Source organism: Mytilus edulis, chromosome 1 (assembly GCF_963676685.1).
Source record: "Mytilus edulis chromosome 1, xbMytEdul2.2, whole genome shotgun sequence".
NCBI classification, from domain to species: Eukaryota; Metazoa; Mollusca; class Bivalvia; order Mytilida; family Mytilidae; genus Mytilus; species Mytilus edulis.
Genome location: NC_092344.1, coordinates 78,085,697 through 78,103,439, shown reverse-complemented (window position 1 = coordinate 78,103,439; position 17,743 = coordinate 78,085,697). Strand labels below are relative to the sequence as shown.

The 17,743-nt window shown below is 31.8% G+C and overlaps 1 protein-coding gene across 1 annotated transcript in view; it reads left to right on the top strand.

Annotated features, from left to right (window-relative positions):
• Positions 1-17,743, top strand: part of LOC139491014 (cell surface hyaluronidase CEMIP2-like) — a 41,032-nt gene that overhangs the window by 18,753 nt on the left and 4,536 nt on the right. Inside the window, exons 12-19 of the mRNA XM_071278259.1 lie at positions 5,570-5,639; positions 8,643-8,783; positions 11,146-11,296; positions 11,833-11,896; positions 12,298-12,333; positions 13,763-13,891; positions 15,123-15,315; positions 16,754-16,981. Of these exons, the coding sequence (XP_071134360.1) occupies positions 5,570-5,639; positions 8,643-8,783; positions 11,146-11,296; positions 11,833-11,896; positions 12,298-12,333; positions 13,763-13,891; positions 15,123-15,315; positions 16,754-16,981 (1,012 nt within the window). The remainder of the gene's footprint in view (positions 1-5,569; positions 5,640-8,642; positions 8,784-11,145; positions 11,297-11,832; positions 11,897-12,297; positions 12,334-13,762; positions 13,892-15,122; positions 15,316-16,753; positions 16,982-17,743) is intronic.

Sequence of the window (17,743 nt, the reverse complement as noted above, 5' to 3'; positions counted from 1 at the left end):
AAAGGTGTCAGTATTCACCTCAGAAACTTACAAAACCTTTGAATAGACTTATTAAGAAGGGATATAATTACGATACTGTTGTCAAGTCATTAAAGATTGCATATTTTGGAATTAATATTGAGTCACTGATAAGGTCTTTGCATCGGAACTAAACACATTTATTCTAAAAACAGTTGTTGGCATGACACGGGTTATGTTCTTCTCATATATGTTATGATGGTATGATACTAAACCCCTAACGGGAAGGATTGTGCCTGATGTTCATATGATGAAATCATAATCTTTCAGTCAGTTTAGTTGAAGTCTGGAGCTGGCATGTCAGTTAACTGCTAGTAGTCTGTTGTTATTTATGTATTATTATCATTTTGTTTATTTTCTTTGGTTACATCTTCTGACATCAGACTCGGATTTCTCTTGAATTGAATTTTAATGTGCGTATTGTTATGCGTTTACTTTACTACATTGGTTAGAGGTATAGGGGGAGGGTTGAGATCTCACAAACATGTTTAACCCCGCCGCATTTTTGCGCCTGTCCCAAGTCAGGAGCCTCTGGCCTTTGTTAGTCTTGTATTATTTTAATTTTAGTTTCTTGTGTACAATTTGGAAATTAGTATGGCGTTCATTATCACTGGACTAGTATATATTTGTTTAGGGGCCAGCTGAAGGACGCCTCCGGGTGCGGGAATTTCTCGCTACATTGAAGACCTGTTGGTGACCCTCTGCTGTTGTTTTTTATTTGGGCGGGTTGTTGTCTCTTTGACACATTCCCCATTTCCATTCTCAATTTTATTTTTTACAGAGTTTGTCTTTAGTGCCGTGCGGAGGCAGTAGAGTGCCTCCCCGTGCTTCAGGTTTATGCTCTTATAATATACTAGATTATGGAGTGTGTGTCCGAGCGAGAACTGCTCTAATTCATTACTTTAGGAATATTTATCAAAAAGTAGTATTTCAATATTCAGCCCCATTCTACTATTTAATACTGATAGCGTTTGACATTTTTAGCCGAACAGATTTATCCATTTTATATACTTCAATTATTGTATGCTGGTTCATATTCTGGACGCCAATCTTTGCTCCTTTATTATATAATTCACTAACAAAACAATTATGAAGCTTAGAAATGGAAAATTACTAAATACTAAACTTGTTCAAAGGGTATCCACACGTCTCAATCTTCAAAATCGGTTATCTAAAAATACTACCATCGCTAACATTTTTAACAATAAAAAACGTGGTTACCCTTCTATCGATAAGTGTCATGCCAAAAAATGACTTACATGTCCCCGTCTTTCCACCAACAATACGGTAAGGTCCACGTTTAATGGTCGCACATTTTCTTTAAATTTTGAAACTGATATAACTTGAAAAACAAACAGTATTATTTATTTACTCACATGAAACAAACCGGGGTGTGGTATTCAGTACGTAGGAGAAACTGGACGATATTTATCTAAACGCACTCAAGAACATCTGTATCGTTTTAAAAGACCCAATAAATTCAAAAGTATCATTTACCAACACCTTAAGAAGCACAACCATCCTTTTAAATATTTAGCAGTTCAACCTTTAGAAGTAGTAAATAAGCAGCCTGGTGAATCGCATTCAAAGTTTGTACGATCACGGAAAATAATTGAATTAAATTGGATTAAAAAATTACAGACAGTTTACCCTCTCGGTCTAAATGATAATATCATGGGAATTGGTTATATATCTAGAACCAATTCCGTTAACATTTTGGATATAGTTTCTAAAACTGTTCGTAAAAAACGTTCTCACGGTCGTAGAACAAATCGCAATCAAAGAAAATTTCGGGCCAATCATACCAATATTTCGGACCTAATTTCTATTTCAAAAAACAACGGCAGACATTATCTGTTAACAAAACTCTGTTCGTTACCGGTTAATAAGTTAAATAAAATTTTGGAGGACTGCAACACAATTTCATATAGCAGTCCTAAGTATGAAATTGTTTAAATTATTATGGCATATTGTTATTCTAAATTATTTCCCAAAATTGATCGCCCTGAAGATCATAAAAAAACATTTTATTAAAATTAAGTATGTCAATAAAGGCTTTGATTTTGTAAATATTGCCGGTATATTTAACGACCATTCTGTTAAAGAACAAATTCCTGGATATTTTGACAATACTGAGCTACCTCTTATTTGTTATATTTACAAGAAATCTACCCGGAAATTTGTGTTTAATTATAGTCAATTGTGTAAAGATGTTAATATCAGTGAAAAAACACCTACTTCATGTAATTGCAGTAATTCCGAATATATTTATGGACCCATTTCCCATGTTATAACAGGAGATCTTAACATCGTTCAAGACCGAGAGTTAAAATCATTCCTCAGTAAAGGACCTAAATATCGTCCCCCGTCAATTATTAATTGGAATGAGTGTCGTAATATCATCCACGACTCACTCCATACTTACTGTATGAAATGGATAAAACGGGAAAAAGCTGACAAAAAATCTTTGGACTCTTTTTTTAATTCAGTAATGAAGATAGTTGATATACGTATTCAACATTTTAAAGAACATTTTACTATAAACAATAACAACAATAAACCTATTTCTCGTATCAAACATAAACTAAAAGAACTAGCCAAGGAATTTGTTTTTGACCCGGCAGATAAAGCTGCTAATAATATTATTATTGTTTGACGTAAATTTTACATTGAGGTTCTGAAAAAGGAAATCACCAATTCACCAACATTCCAAATGACTCCATTTTCAGAAAACGAAATCTGTAACAAACATAAACTTTTAGGCACCGCTTTACAAGCAGAGCCAAATACAATGAAAGTCCCAACTATGTATTGGCTTCCGAAGCTACACAAAACCCCTTACAAATATAGATTTATTTCGTCTTCAAGCCATTGTTCAACTACTAAATTGTCTATTCTTCTTACCAGCACACTTGGTACAATTAAAAACCTGATAATAAATTGTTCAAATAAGGCCTTCGAAAATAGTGGAATAAATTACTTTTGGAGTGTCAAGAACTCGTTGGAAGTACTTGATAAATTGCATGCTTATATTGGTGATTTTGAATCTGTTCAAAGTTTTGATTTTTCTACCCTGTATACCACATTGCCTCACATTCTCATTAAGAAAAATTTCACACACTTAATTAAATGGGCATTCAAAAAATCAGAATGTGAATATATATGTTCAAACTCTTTTAGGTCATTTTTTAGTAGCAATAAACAAAAAAACTATGTTAATTGGACATGCTTTGATACTATATATGCCCTTGAATATTTACTAGATAACATTTTTGTTCGCTTTGGGGATTCCGTATATCGTCAGATTATCGGAATTCCAATGGGGACTAACTGTGCACCACTTACTGCGGACCTGTTTTTGTATTGTTATGAGTTACAATTTATGACAAAAATAAGCAAAGACCCATCGAAACAACATCTGATAAACAAATTTAATAATACTTTTAGATATTTGGATGATATTTTGGCTCTCAATAATGACGACTTTAGTATGTATATTAATGAAATTTATCCTGTTGAACTTACTTTAAATAAAGCTAATACTAACAATGACCACTGCCCTTTTCTCGGTCTTGATATCTATATCACTAATGGAAAGCTGAATACTAAAATTTATGATAAAAGGGATGATTTTTCATTTCCTATCGTTAATTATCCGTTTTTAGATGGTGACGTTCCCTTGTCACCATCTTAAGTGTTTATATATCTCAACTTGTACGATTCGCTCGTGTATGTAACAATGTTTTAGATTTTAACGAGAGAAATTTATGTATTACTGAAAAATTATTACACCAGGGTTTTCGATATCACAAACTAGTCAAAAAATTTACTAAATTTTATCATCGGTATAAAGACATCATTCGTAAATATAGCTCAACATGCAGACTTCTAATACGTTCAGGTATTTCACATCCAATTTTTTATGGTAATATTCTTTATAAAGCACAAAGGTGTCAGTATTCACCTCAGAAACTTACAAAACCTTTGAATAGACTTATTAAGAAGGGATATAATTACGATACTGTTGTCAAGTCATTAAAGATTGCATATTTTGGCATTAATATTGAGTCACTGATAAGGTCTTTGCATCGGAACTAAACACATTTATTCTAAAAACAGTTGTTGGCATGACACGGGTTATGTTCTTCTCATATATGTTATGATGGTATGATACTAAACCCCTAACGGGAAGGATTGTGCCTGATGTTCATATGATGAAATCATAATCTTTCAGTCAGTTTAGTTAAAGTCTGGAGCTGGCATGTCAGTTAACTGCTAGTAGTCTGTTGTTATTTATGTATTATTGTCATTTTGTTTATTTTCTTTGGTTACATCTTCTGACATCAGACTCGGATTTCTCTTGAACTGAATTTTAATGTGCGTATTGTTATGCGTTTACTTTACTACATTGGTTAGAGGTATAGGGGGGGGGTTGAGATCTCACAAACATGTTTAACTCCGCCGCATTTTTGCGCCTGTCCCAAGTCAGGAGCCTCTGGCCTTTGTTAGTCTTGTATTATTTTAATTTTAGTTTCTTGTGTACAATTTGGAAATTAGTATGGCGTTCATTATCACTGGACTAGTATATATTTGTTTAGGGGCCAGCTGAAGGACGCCTCCGGGTGCGGGAATTTCTCGCTACATTGAAGACCTGTTGGTGACCCTCTGCTGTTGTTTTTTATATGGGCGGGTTGTTGTCTCTTTGACACATTCCCCATTTCCATTCTCAATTTTATTGACATTACGTTGCAAGTCTTTTTGAGTTACAAGTTTCTTTTCGATTCATGAGTTTATAATGTTCTCTTAGTACCTTCCCTATCCTTTTGTTTTGTTATGCTGATCGTTTGCTGAAGTAAAGGGATTTTCTGAACTGACTTTGTTGTACACATTAAGAAAGATGTATGACGTTTGCATACAAGCTTCAAAACCTCGCACGTTAATGTCCCGATTTATTATCAATTGTCCTGCCCCCTTTTTTGCAGATTCAATATTTATCTATTACCATTGATAGTTTTTTTGTTAGATGTAAGATATGATTTCATGTGCAAAGCAGACATTTTATTGAATGAGTAACGCCAGGTTACGCTTAATAATAAAGGCTTTGTTTGCACATATACTTAATTCCTAAATAGCAATCTTTATGTATGGTCAACATGGTCAATACATGAGGTTGCAATTCAAGAATATGATATGTTAAACAGTACAGATCTAGATATCCGTAGGACAACAATATATAAAAAAAATTCGTTTCATCTCAATTTTGTCTAAGCGTTCATATTAATCATATTAATTTAAGGCATACAAATTGATATTAAATGTTGGTCTATGGGTGTCTTTTATGTTGTTTTTGTGAATGGTTGGTTTCTTGTATCATTGACCTTTACTCCACATCTACGTTCATAACACAGATTTAAAGTATTCAAATAGCTTATAACTATAGAAACACTTTTTTTTTGTACACTGTTATATTGGTATCGTTATTTCATATAATAACTTGTAGTCAACAACTTTATTCTTTCCCACTAATGTATGTCCTTTTTGACAATTTCAGCTGTCCAACAACTTTCTGGGTGACGAATCCAAAGAATCGTTTTAGCAAAAACGTAGCTGCTGGTAGTTTTGTAAGTTGTATTTCTCGAAACAGTAAAAGCAATAAGTTGAAACGCAGTTCATCTAAAGGAAAAACCGCGAAGTCTTCGTAATCGTGTGGTCCTACCTAATAGTTAAGTCAACATTTTACAATCCTGTCAAATGTCATTTTATATTGTAAGCAATAAAAAATGAACTAAATACATTTTAATTGTTTTGTGCAATATTTTTTCCAGCTTTATTTTTTGGGAAAACTGTAAATGCAAAAGGTAGAGTGGGGTGCTCATTTTCGCCATAATTTTCCATGTTTTTATGCAGTTTATGTTCAGGTTTTTATGTTTTTGAAGTATACTGATATTTCTATATGAAGATAACATCAAAAGCAAAATATTCTTAGGCAATAGTAGTATACCGCTGTTCAAAAGTCATCAATCTATTTTTAAAACTGAAACAAATGCCTTTCACAAACCAAAACTAGGGAAACACTTCAACTATGAGAGGAAAATCTATTATATCTGTGTTGTACAAGTTTAAAGAATGGGAAAATTAACAGTTTTCTATATTGGAAACTATTTACATAATATAAGTAGCAAATGTAGTACTATCTAAATCTACATAAAAGAGTGAGAATGTTTGTTTCGATGAGGTTACTGGATTTTGTTATGATTATCATACATGACATGATTTTACTTTTGTTTCTGAAATCACTCAAACAAGAAATCTCACTTTTAAACGTTTAACATCTAACGAAGAACAGCAACTCCGACCGTTTTACCATAGAACATTTATAACATTAAGTTTCTTCACTAAAATAATAAAACAGTTTTGGATTGCTCAATCTATTTATAAAGTTGTTTCTTTATTCTATCTATTTATGTTATATATTATTATCTTAATTCCATATATTTATTTGTTTGATTTGTTTAATAATTTTATTTTATTCAGCATTCTTACGTATTTTTTCTATTTTTTGAAAAACGTTTTTTTTCTTCATTTTTCATATTGTTGAAACAAGATATTCTGGGACATTGTTGCTATCGATCATCTCTATTTAGTAACTGTTATTGTTTTGAAAATTCCATTATTTGTTTGGTTTTTTTAGCTTAAAGAATTGTTACTAATATTAGTTCGTGTTAAAGTTTACGTAATGATTTGGAACCAACTATGCATAAGTTTTGATTGGATAATGTCATAAATAAAAGGGTGTACAATCACTCCCCTATAAAATTATTTGGTCACAGTGTAAACCAAATGTTTTACGTTTAATGAATACTGAAATATGTTCACTGTCATTTTTACCTGGCTGTTAGTTGAAAATATATAACCATCATTGTTTTTATTGAATTCTTAGAAGTATATTTCAATACTGTCGAAGCATTTTCATATACAAGTAAACACATTTTATAATACTTTTTATCTAAAATAACACTTACTTACATAGCTGCTCTTTTTACAACATTTAGAACTGATTTATTTACTAAATTATAATCCTGGTACTTTTGATAACTATTTAAACCACTGGGTCGATGCCACTGCTGGTGGACGTTTCGTCCCCGAGGGTATCACCAGCCCAGTAGTCAACATTTCGGTGTTGACATGAATATCAATCATGTGGTCATTTTTATAAATTTCCTGTTTACAAAACTTTGAATTTTTCGAAAAACTAAGGATTTTCTTATTCCAGGCATAGATTACCTTAGCCGTATTTGGCACAACTTTTTGGAACTTTTGATCCTCAATGCTCTTCAACTTTGTACTTGTTTGGCTTTATAAATATTTCGATTTGAGCGTCACTGATGAGTCTTATGTAGACGAATCGCGCGTCTGGCGTACTAAATTATAATCCTGGTACTTTTGATAACTATTATTTACATCAGAGCCAGATAGTTCTACCTAGAACGCATTCTAACAGCTCTATCATTGAAATTATCCTGACAGTTCTACCTTTAAATTGATTAGAAAAGTTTACCTTAGAATTGATTATGATGGTTCTAGCCTAGAAATGATATGACCAGTTCCTCCGTAGAACAATTCTATGACAGATTAATCTAACAGTTTTGAAAAGAGGTTAAAACTGTCCCAACTGTACATTAAATTAGTATAATAACAGCTACAGTAGTTTATCGATGTTCAAATGAAAATGTCTTTAATGTATAATATTTTTTTAAAAATATTTATTCGACATAAACGTTTTCATAATGCACGACTCAATTAAAAACAAATATGTAAGGTTTGGATGAGGATGATTAAATAAGGTTTTGTGTTCGTTAGGGATTATTTAAAAGGTTATCAGTTATTGTATTTGAACATCATTAAATGTAACACGAATAAGTTAAAATAAAAAGTATGTCAGCTGTTTATTACAAATTGCATATCTTGAAAATATGTACATCATGTGGCGGACACCACGGTCTGTTCAATGCGTTACCTTTTATTATCATGATTATGGACTTTTCAAAAATATACATTTAGAAAATATTTTCAACTAATTTCCATCAAAATGTTAGGAACGACATCAAAACATCAATGTAGGATAAAAAAAAACTGAAATCAAATAGTTTGGGGGGGGGGGGGGGGGTAAAAATTGCTGCAAGTTTTGGTAATCGATTTTACATATATCCATGTTGGTCAATCAATTTTTCGCATATTAAATTAAGAGGGGTGGGTTGGGGTCATTTTTTTTTTATCCTACATTGAACTTTTGATGTCGTCCCTTACTGTAAAACTAAAACATAGTTGCTCATTTAAAAAAGAAATGTTCGTTTTATCTGTAAATCTCGTTTTTTATCAATTGCTATTGTAAGTATGAACTGTTTGTTTGCGTAATAATTTACAAATGAACAAAACAAAAATACATTTAAATATACTGCACCTTAAATGATTTAAAACATGTGTTTAACGTATATAGTTTTTGTACCATGTTCAATAAATGTTTTATACAATTTTGAATATACTGTACCTTAACTAATTTTAAACATGTGTTTAACGTATATAGTTTTGTACCATGTTCAATGTAATGTTATATACAATTACAGTGTCGAGGATTCTGGTTCAATTTCCCAGACTTTCCATTATTACCAGATTCATATACTGGTAATGCCTACATGTTAAATAAAGAGGCTAGATTTACTGCTATCCATCAATTTGACGATAACACGGCTCATTCAAATGGCGGGGTAAGTAATTATTCTCCGACATCAATCGGGATTTTCCAAATGCAAAGAAAAAGTAACTTTATATACTGGTTCTAGAATTGAAAAATCTTACTATCACTTGCATGGTGAGTAGTAAAATAACAAAACTAGAAAATGTAGTTGACGTACACTGTACATGTCCGCGGGTGAAAAAGGATGTTGGGATTACTTATTATACACTTCTTTCTAAATTTGATTTTCCAACCAATGTTCATTATCTTAAACCTTATTATACATTAATAGATGATGCTACATATATGTATTGTAAATATTTTATGCATGGAGGAAAACATAAATTAAAACAGTTGTTCATTTTAAATTCTGATCTTTTATTGTTGCAAAATGAACATGTTCTACCGAAATTCATATGCATAAAAATCAACTAGTCAAATAAATGTGATGTTCTTATCTTCAAATACAATGGATAGAAATCTATAAGATGGAGTGCACATGATCTGTAATATCAAAACGAATAATTGAAAAAAATTTAAAACGAAATCAGAAATTCAAGTTTTCGGTCTGAAAATTAGCTTCCCGTCAAAACTGAAATGCTCACATCTACTAATACATCAAAAGAAAGAATAAAGTTATTTAGCAATACACATTTATTTTATAATAAAGATGATGTTTGCAATCTCTTCTACAAAAGAACAAAAGAGTAAAACATACTACACAGAGGAACAAGTGATCAGTATGCTGGAGTTTCGTATTGACAACATATTTGTTGAATTTGGAGGTAGACTTTTTCAACAAATTGTCGGCATTCCTAAGGGAACGACTTTGCGCCTCTCCTTGCCGACCTCTTCTTATTTTCATATGAATAGGAGTTCCTACAGACACTTGTCAAAAACAAGAAGATCAAAGAAGCCAGGTCATTTAATTTCACTTTCTGATATATTGATGATGTTCTTTCCATTAACAATCCGAATTTTTCTAATTGGGTTCCATTAATATATCCACCAGAACTAGAAATTAAAGAGACAACAGACACGGCTTCCTCCGCCTCATTTTTTGACTTATACCTCGAATTTGACATACACAGTCATCTCAGTACCAGAATCTATGACAAACGAGACGATTTTAATTTTGAAATTATTAATTTTCCCCACCTTAGTAGTAATATACCAACTTCACCTGCATATGGAATATACATTTCCCAACTTATTCGGTATTCAAGAACTTACAGCTCCTATTCAGACTTTGTAAAACGTCACCAGTGTCTGAGCAGAAAGTTGATGAACCAGGGGTATGTCAAAGAACGTCTCGTCCTTTTTCTAAAACAGTTCATCGGAAGGTACCAAGAACTTGTTGATAAATATTCCGTATCAACTTCACAAATAATACAAAATGGTCTTGAAGTATAGATTTTGCGTACTGGCGTTGGTTATCATCTTAATAACGTGTTATAGTATTCTTTTATTTGTCTTTATTAATATTACTTTTACTGTTAAGTCAGTTTTTTGAGATATTAATTTGACGTGACTCTGTGCTTATGTAAAACATCATACTTTGAACGACAAAATTATTTTATTTATTAATATTACTTTTACTAATGTATCTTGTCATACTTTGAATGACAAAACTATTTTATTTATTAATACTACTTTTTCTGTTAAGTCTGTTTTTTATGATATACATTTGACGTGACTCTGTACTTATGTATCCCGTCATACTTTGAACCACACAATTATTTTATTTATTATTACTTTTACTGTTAAGTCTGTTTTTTTGTTATATCTACTTTACGTGACTCTGCATTTGTGTATGCCGTCATACTATGAACGACAAAATTATTTTATGTCTACCTGAGCGAATTTCAAGCGCGCAATTTTACACCAGTACTGAAAACATTCCATCCTTTACGGGCAGATTTTACATAGATAAATAAAATCGTATAAGATAAGCAAAATGAGGATGTTCAATTTGATGTATGCCTTTTTTGCTTCATCGTTACATTTGTTGTTTTTATAGTGATTAAGTTGATAACACAATGTTGACTGCTATACCCCTATTTTTGACATTTTTACTTATTGGGTATGTTTGTTTTGTTCACGCATCGTTGACAATGTAATGGAATTTGATGCGACTGTCAAGTGAGAGGTTTAGCTAGCTATAAAACCAAGTTCAATCCACCATTTTCTACATAAGAAAATGCCTGTACCAAGTCAGGAATATGACAGTTGTTATCCATTCGTTTGATGTGTTTGGACTTTTGATCTTGCCATTTGATTTTGGACTTTCCTTTTTGAATTTTCCTCGGAGTTCAGTATTTTTGTGTTTTTACTTTTTTCTATTCGCCATAATACCCCCAAAAAAACCCAACACAATACACATTTTATTCTAGGCCGGAGGATTTTGGGACAATATACTTAAACCAAATGGAAAATCTGAAGGCTATAATCAATACAGACCAATGAAAAATCCTGTAGAAAACAACTGCATCGCCAATCCTAAAGGCTGTGAGGACGATTGTGTCTACCTCAGAAGATTTACAGGTAACTCATCAACACAATTCCTGTTAGTGAGGAAATTAAATATCATAATTGTACAGATCCTCTGTACCTAATAGTTTCAGTATGGTATCTTGGCATTGCACATGGTCGAGTTTTTCTCTGTCTGTCTTTACATTAAATTCATTGGATGCATGTGTACTGATAGATATTTTGCCTAAGATGAATTCGTAGTGTCTTAATGTTTTGGAGATATACAAGTACACGTCAACGTCAACTCTGTGTTTTGTTAGAAGTAATTCTATGTGTATCCATCTGATGAGTTTAGCCCTTTTTCAACAGATTTTTATTGCTTTTTTTATTATGTTGTACTGTTACACCACTTTCTTAGATTCAATAGAATGGCAAATATTCGATTATAACAGATTTTACGCATAGATGGATAGTCATTATATTAAAAGAATATGAACTAGATTTTTACCATAGATCTGAGACACTCTCTTCGTAACTAGAGTGTTGTATATATGCAAAATATATGCATGTTATCAAAGAACTCAAATGATCGTTTAATTGATTTCTAGCTTATAAGAACGTTAGACAGAATGCATGGGTAAGAGGAGGCTGTATGAAACTCGTAGAATCCTCGTAAGTACATGATATTTCTCATGAGAAATAGTAACTAAGAATTTTAAGAAATACAAAACAAATGCTCTTTGAGAAAGCAAGTACGGAATTCAAGGATTGAGTGAAAAAATACGTGTTGACGTTTCATGTAGTAAGACTGGATATAGAATTTACCGGAAAAACTCTCGGAGTTCAGTATTTTGTGAATTTACTTTTTATAACAAGTATAAATTACATCACGTTGGACAACTCGACTCAGAAAAAAATGTAACAGTCTATTTTTGATTTTGAAGTGAAATGAATGAAGTTAAGTGTTACGTAAAGTGGCAGGTTCACTTGAACCAATGTTTATTTCTGAACGATAAGAATTCATATTTAGCAAGTATCTTATGATAACAAAATATCGATGTTTGTATTTTCAGATTTTCGGACAGTCTTTCTAGCGTTGTTCTTTTAAGGTTAGTCTTATATAATGAATTAATATGCCACACGGCCATAATTAAATTTAGCATATGGATCTGCGCTGGGTGCATTAAATGTACCCACACAATTGTATAACTCTTTATAAATACAAATATATAAATCTTAACTTATATGAAACTGGTTTATAGTATTAAAAGTAAAAAAAAACACCTTTGTTTCTCTTAAAATCAACAGGAAAACAATTTTGCTATATTTCTGGAAAAAAAACCTCGTCAGTGCTTGTTAATATTTACCGACAAATGACTATGATTACATGTATGTCCAATTTGTCGTGACAAAAATGCCGTCCTTTTTTCTTCGATTGTTATAAAACTGAAACGATTTTGGTGTCACATTAGAAGCAGGAACTACTCACTCATTCGAAGCCCCTAAGTTCAACCCCAGTTTTGGTTGGGATTCATGTTCCTAAATCTTAGTTTTCTCTGTGATGTGTGTGTTTTTGTTGGTTTTTTTTTTGGCGCATTATGTAGTCCGTTAGATTTTTTCCACTTTTGATTTGAGATTACCCTTAGTTTTTTTCGATTGAGGAAATTTGTTCTGATAGCTGATCTTTTGTTGTCTTTGATGCTTATGTTGGCAGTTTTTAAAATCTCTGAGCTTAAATTTTACTTACAATATAAACACTGATTTAACAAAGACCACTGTATATTGACCTCATGTGTTGTTTTCTGTGTCTCATTGACACCACATCTCCTTTTTTATATGAAATAATTTAAAAGCTGTCTCATACATTTCAAGTTTTTCAGTTTTCAAGCATGAATCCAGAAATAACTAATTTCCATTCTTTGCAATGTGGATGTTTTACTGGTTGATAAAATGTCGAAATCAAGATTTATTTAATTTTGGTGTACACCTCCTTTCTACATACGTGTACCATTTTAGTTTCATTCATATTCAGGCGTACCAGTTTTCAAATATTCAGGAATTTTTTTTTTTTATGATTCTTTGTTTCGTGATTTTCTTTTAATGATAGCTGGTTTCGTAGTTTTGACAAATTTGGCATACACGCCATATAATGAGTTTCGTTTTAAACAGCTATATTGAGATACGTCATTTCAACAGAAATTAAGGAAAAACAAGTATCCAATAAATAATATTTAATGCAAAGTTTGTGTCAATCGAAACAAACTAATATCTCTGGCATTGTACTGTTCAAACAGATCTTACTATTTCCAAACTAAGGATTTCAAATTGGTATTGTGTTTCATCCACAACTTTAATCATTCACATATCAAAAACTTTTTCTAACATTTGTATTGTGTTGAGCTTCCAATTTGAAGTTTCAATGCATTATTTATTTTAGATATCAAAGGACGTACAAAACATTAATTTTAAGTTAGAAATTTAATACTGAATAAATAATTAAACAAAATACATATCCTGTGTTTTTTTATTTCTTTTTAGAGATACCCCAGCATATCAATTTTTGGAAAAAAGTATCATAGTTGGTGATTCGGATAACTTTGGAGAACCTGAAACATTTCTATCATCAACAGGAAACTTGCAGAGATCATTCCCGTTTGGTGGATCAATGTAAGTGAAGTTATTTTGTTGACTAGGGAACAATGGAATAATTGTTAATGACGCATTAGAAAAAACAAACGCACTAAGTAGAGAGAACACTCACGCAAGAATCTCCGTAGCGCTACGGTAAATTGTATAATAAAACGTTAGACACGTGTTCTATTGATTCTTTAAAAATCTGATAATAGAGCATTTGCATTAATCAAGTATTTGCTGGCGTATCCGTATCGACGTATCGTATAACACGTATATGAGGAAAGGATAAATAAAGTCAAGTTGGTCCCGATGAAAATATTATATAATGAATTTTTTTTAATTGAGATCGGAGTAAAATCATTATTGTAAACAAATCTGTTCGATACGTTTACGTCGATCCGTGCACGTATCCTGATACGTGAATAATGCAAATGCTCTTCTAATAACTCATCAAAACGAACAATCAAATACTAATTCATACAATAACAAACCTCCGGAATAATTCAACTTCTTTATTATCAATGGACCTTTCGTTTATACAGTTATTTCAATTAGCAGGGTTTAACAAAACTTCACACCACTTTTCAAACAAATTTTCGATCATCTCTTATCTTTTTTGATTTGTGTTCGTTGTTTATTCTATTTATTTACATGGAAGTTCAGATTTTGGCACATGCTCCCAAAAATGTGGTTTCTTCCAGGAATTGTTACTGACGCGAACATTCCTTGTCCAGAGCTATTATCTTTTTTTTATTTGTGTTCGTTGTTTATAATATTTATCAACATGGAAGTTTAGATTTTGGCACATGCTGCAAAATGAAAAAAAAAAAAAATTCAGCAGACTCCAAAAAGTGTGATTCTTTTCCAACAAATTGGTATAATATAATTTATAAAACTTCCATGAAACAAGTAGAATAATAATTCTAAAGCATTTATTTATGAACATTTTATTTGAAAGTACATATACTAATATTATACACAGAGTATTAGTTTTAAAAATAAGTATCGAAATGACTTTTGAAATGTAATTATTAACTGTTTAACATTTCGTTTTTACCAAATTCTATATAAAAACTCTACATAACCGATACATGGTCTAAGAATTATAGTTTCTTACCTATTCTACATAATTTTTTGACAAATGTCGATTAATGTAGCGCTGTGCAAGGAATTTCAAATCTTAAGCTTTGTATCGAATTTGCTTTGCTTTTAATCATATCAAAAGATATGCATTCTTAACAAATATACGGCTTCTACCTTCAAGGGGAAATCGCAATCTATTGCACGTTGGAGTCGAGTTTATGAAAGGACCAGTCTACATCACTGATGTGAGGTTTGAGGATTTCAAAGATACAGACGAATACTATCAAATGGGAGCTCTTGGTTTCCGTCGGAATAATGTAGCAAAAAGTTCAGCAAGGTCTACTGTTAAAAACGCACAGTTTGGATTTGCAGACGTAAGTTTTGTGACATAATATTAACTGCATTATCAAATGATAATTTTCAATCATCTGAAGAGAACATCAGTATATCTTTTTCAATCAATTATATCAACAGTTGCAGTTTCAATTCATCGAAAAGGAATATGATACTAAGGGGCAACTACAACCACAAGATGAAGAACAGAAAACAAGGAAAAACTATGACGAACAAACCCCAGTTCAGATTCTAGTGCATAGAAAACTAAATATGTTATCAATAACCCTTGATAAACTTTTTGTCGTCACCCTTTCATGGTCAGAACATATGTTTTTGTATGTCAAATGAATTAGTGCTATGCATGTTCTTTAAATGGAAATTGTGATGTCACAATGCATGCTTAATAGCATGAAAACATATGAGACGAGGATAATTCAGATTCCTATTAGCTGACAAATATATCTGAATGATTCATGATATCAAATACTTGATCCGTATACACAGTTCCCTTTCCTGTTGATTAAAATTATATGTTGAACTAATAACAAGTTTCTATAATGCAATACAGTTTCAGATGAAGCCTACCATTACAATTTTTCCTATTTTCTTTTAAAAGATATTCGTTACAAAATGTGTAATCTGTAAACACTGTCCAATATCGCATTTTAAACAATATACAATTGCACTGCACACAAATCAACATTGGAAGATGTATAATCCACAGCAGAATACACGACACCTTTTTAATTGGAGCTTGACCCAATACATTCACATTTTAAAAAGATTTAATGCCCCAATACCAGCAGTGCATCTGCAATCCCTATATTTTCGGTTGTGACTGTTATGTTTGATTCTTACATATATTGTTGCAGTCATATATTTAAAATGTTTAAACTTCGATTCAATCATGGGGCATATTAGAACATGTGTTAAATATCTAAAATGAAATTACGAATACATAGTCAACTTTATTGATGGATCGCATAAAAAATAAAAAAAAAAAATAAAAAAATACCGAACTCCAAGTTAAATTATAAAGGAAAAGTCCCTAAACAATGGACAGAAACAAAGTCTCGAACCTTTAAAATTAATGGAAAACAACTGTTGTAATCCTGGCTTTGTACAAGTATTTTCTTTGACGGTTGATTAAACCTAGTCCTATAGTTCGATAAACATCTCAATTGCATGACTGTAATTGGCTGTGAGTGAGAAAGTTGATCAGTACACCTATCTGAAGGATAAGAACTCCTTAAACTGCAAAATTAAAAGAGCAACATGGAACGTATTGATTCTTTTAAGAACCTACAAATAGTACAACAGAAAAACTCTGTCAAAATTCAATATGATAAAAACAAAACGATAAAAACTGTCAATTTATGAAACAAAATCACTACACGGATGTTGAAAATGAAAAGCAAAAGCCCCAAATAGTGTGTTTTTTTGTGTACGAATCTGTAATTGTTATTGAACTTGTAGCCAACCGAAGGAAACCGTGTCAAAGATTATGACAATGATGATGACCTATATACTGAAAGAGATGGGGATGACATTGCAAACTTTCGGGACGCAGATAGATCTGTAACTCGAACTGATGTGTGTAGTGAGGCAGTTACAGTAGTAAGACCGGAACCATTCCATATGACACCAGAATGTTATAAAAGAACAGGTTGGAATATGGCGTGGTGTTGCCAAAATTTTGGAGAGGTATATATTCTTGTAATCCGTACTCTAAGTTTGCAAGCAGAAAGGCTGATGAACATTATTAAACGTTGATTAGGTCAACGTTTTTAAGTTTAAAACACACGTCATTTTAAATAGAAGGCATCAGAGTAAGTGCGAACAAGTTAGTCTACGAAGAAACTCACCAATGATGCACAAAGAACTAAAACAGTTGGAGGGCTAAATTAATTTGAAATAAAAGTGCATTGAAAATCCGAAGTTACAAAAAGATAAATACAAAAAGAATAAACGTTTCGTTTGTGCTGAAAAAAATAAAGTCAGATTAAAAAAAACAATGTTTCCGAATCGCATTACCAGATTCAGCGTAATCAGGAATTCTAAAGCATAACATTTGATAGTCAGGGATGACACTTAAAATTTAAGAAATTTTAAACAAAAAGGAGTTTTGTTTGTAAAAGGTCACCTTTGCTTGAGGGAGTTTGAACCAAAGTTTCTTAATGATTTTTAGGTTTATCCACATAGAGGCTTGATATCAGTCATGTCAGTACCGACTGTTTAGTTAATGATACCCTAGCTGACTAAAGTCAATCAAAAAGTGCGGTTGGACTTTTAAGAAATTAACGGCTGTCAAATAACCCATGTATAAGAAAAAATACGTGTACGGGTCATATCAGACTGGTCTTTTCAAAGTCAGACTGGAAGTCCAGCCGAAGTCCACTTGATCTCCTGTTGAAATTTTCGTACGGGTAAGGCCAAAAGGGGTTATGGATTTTATTGACTGTAATT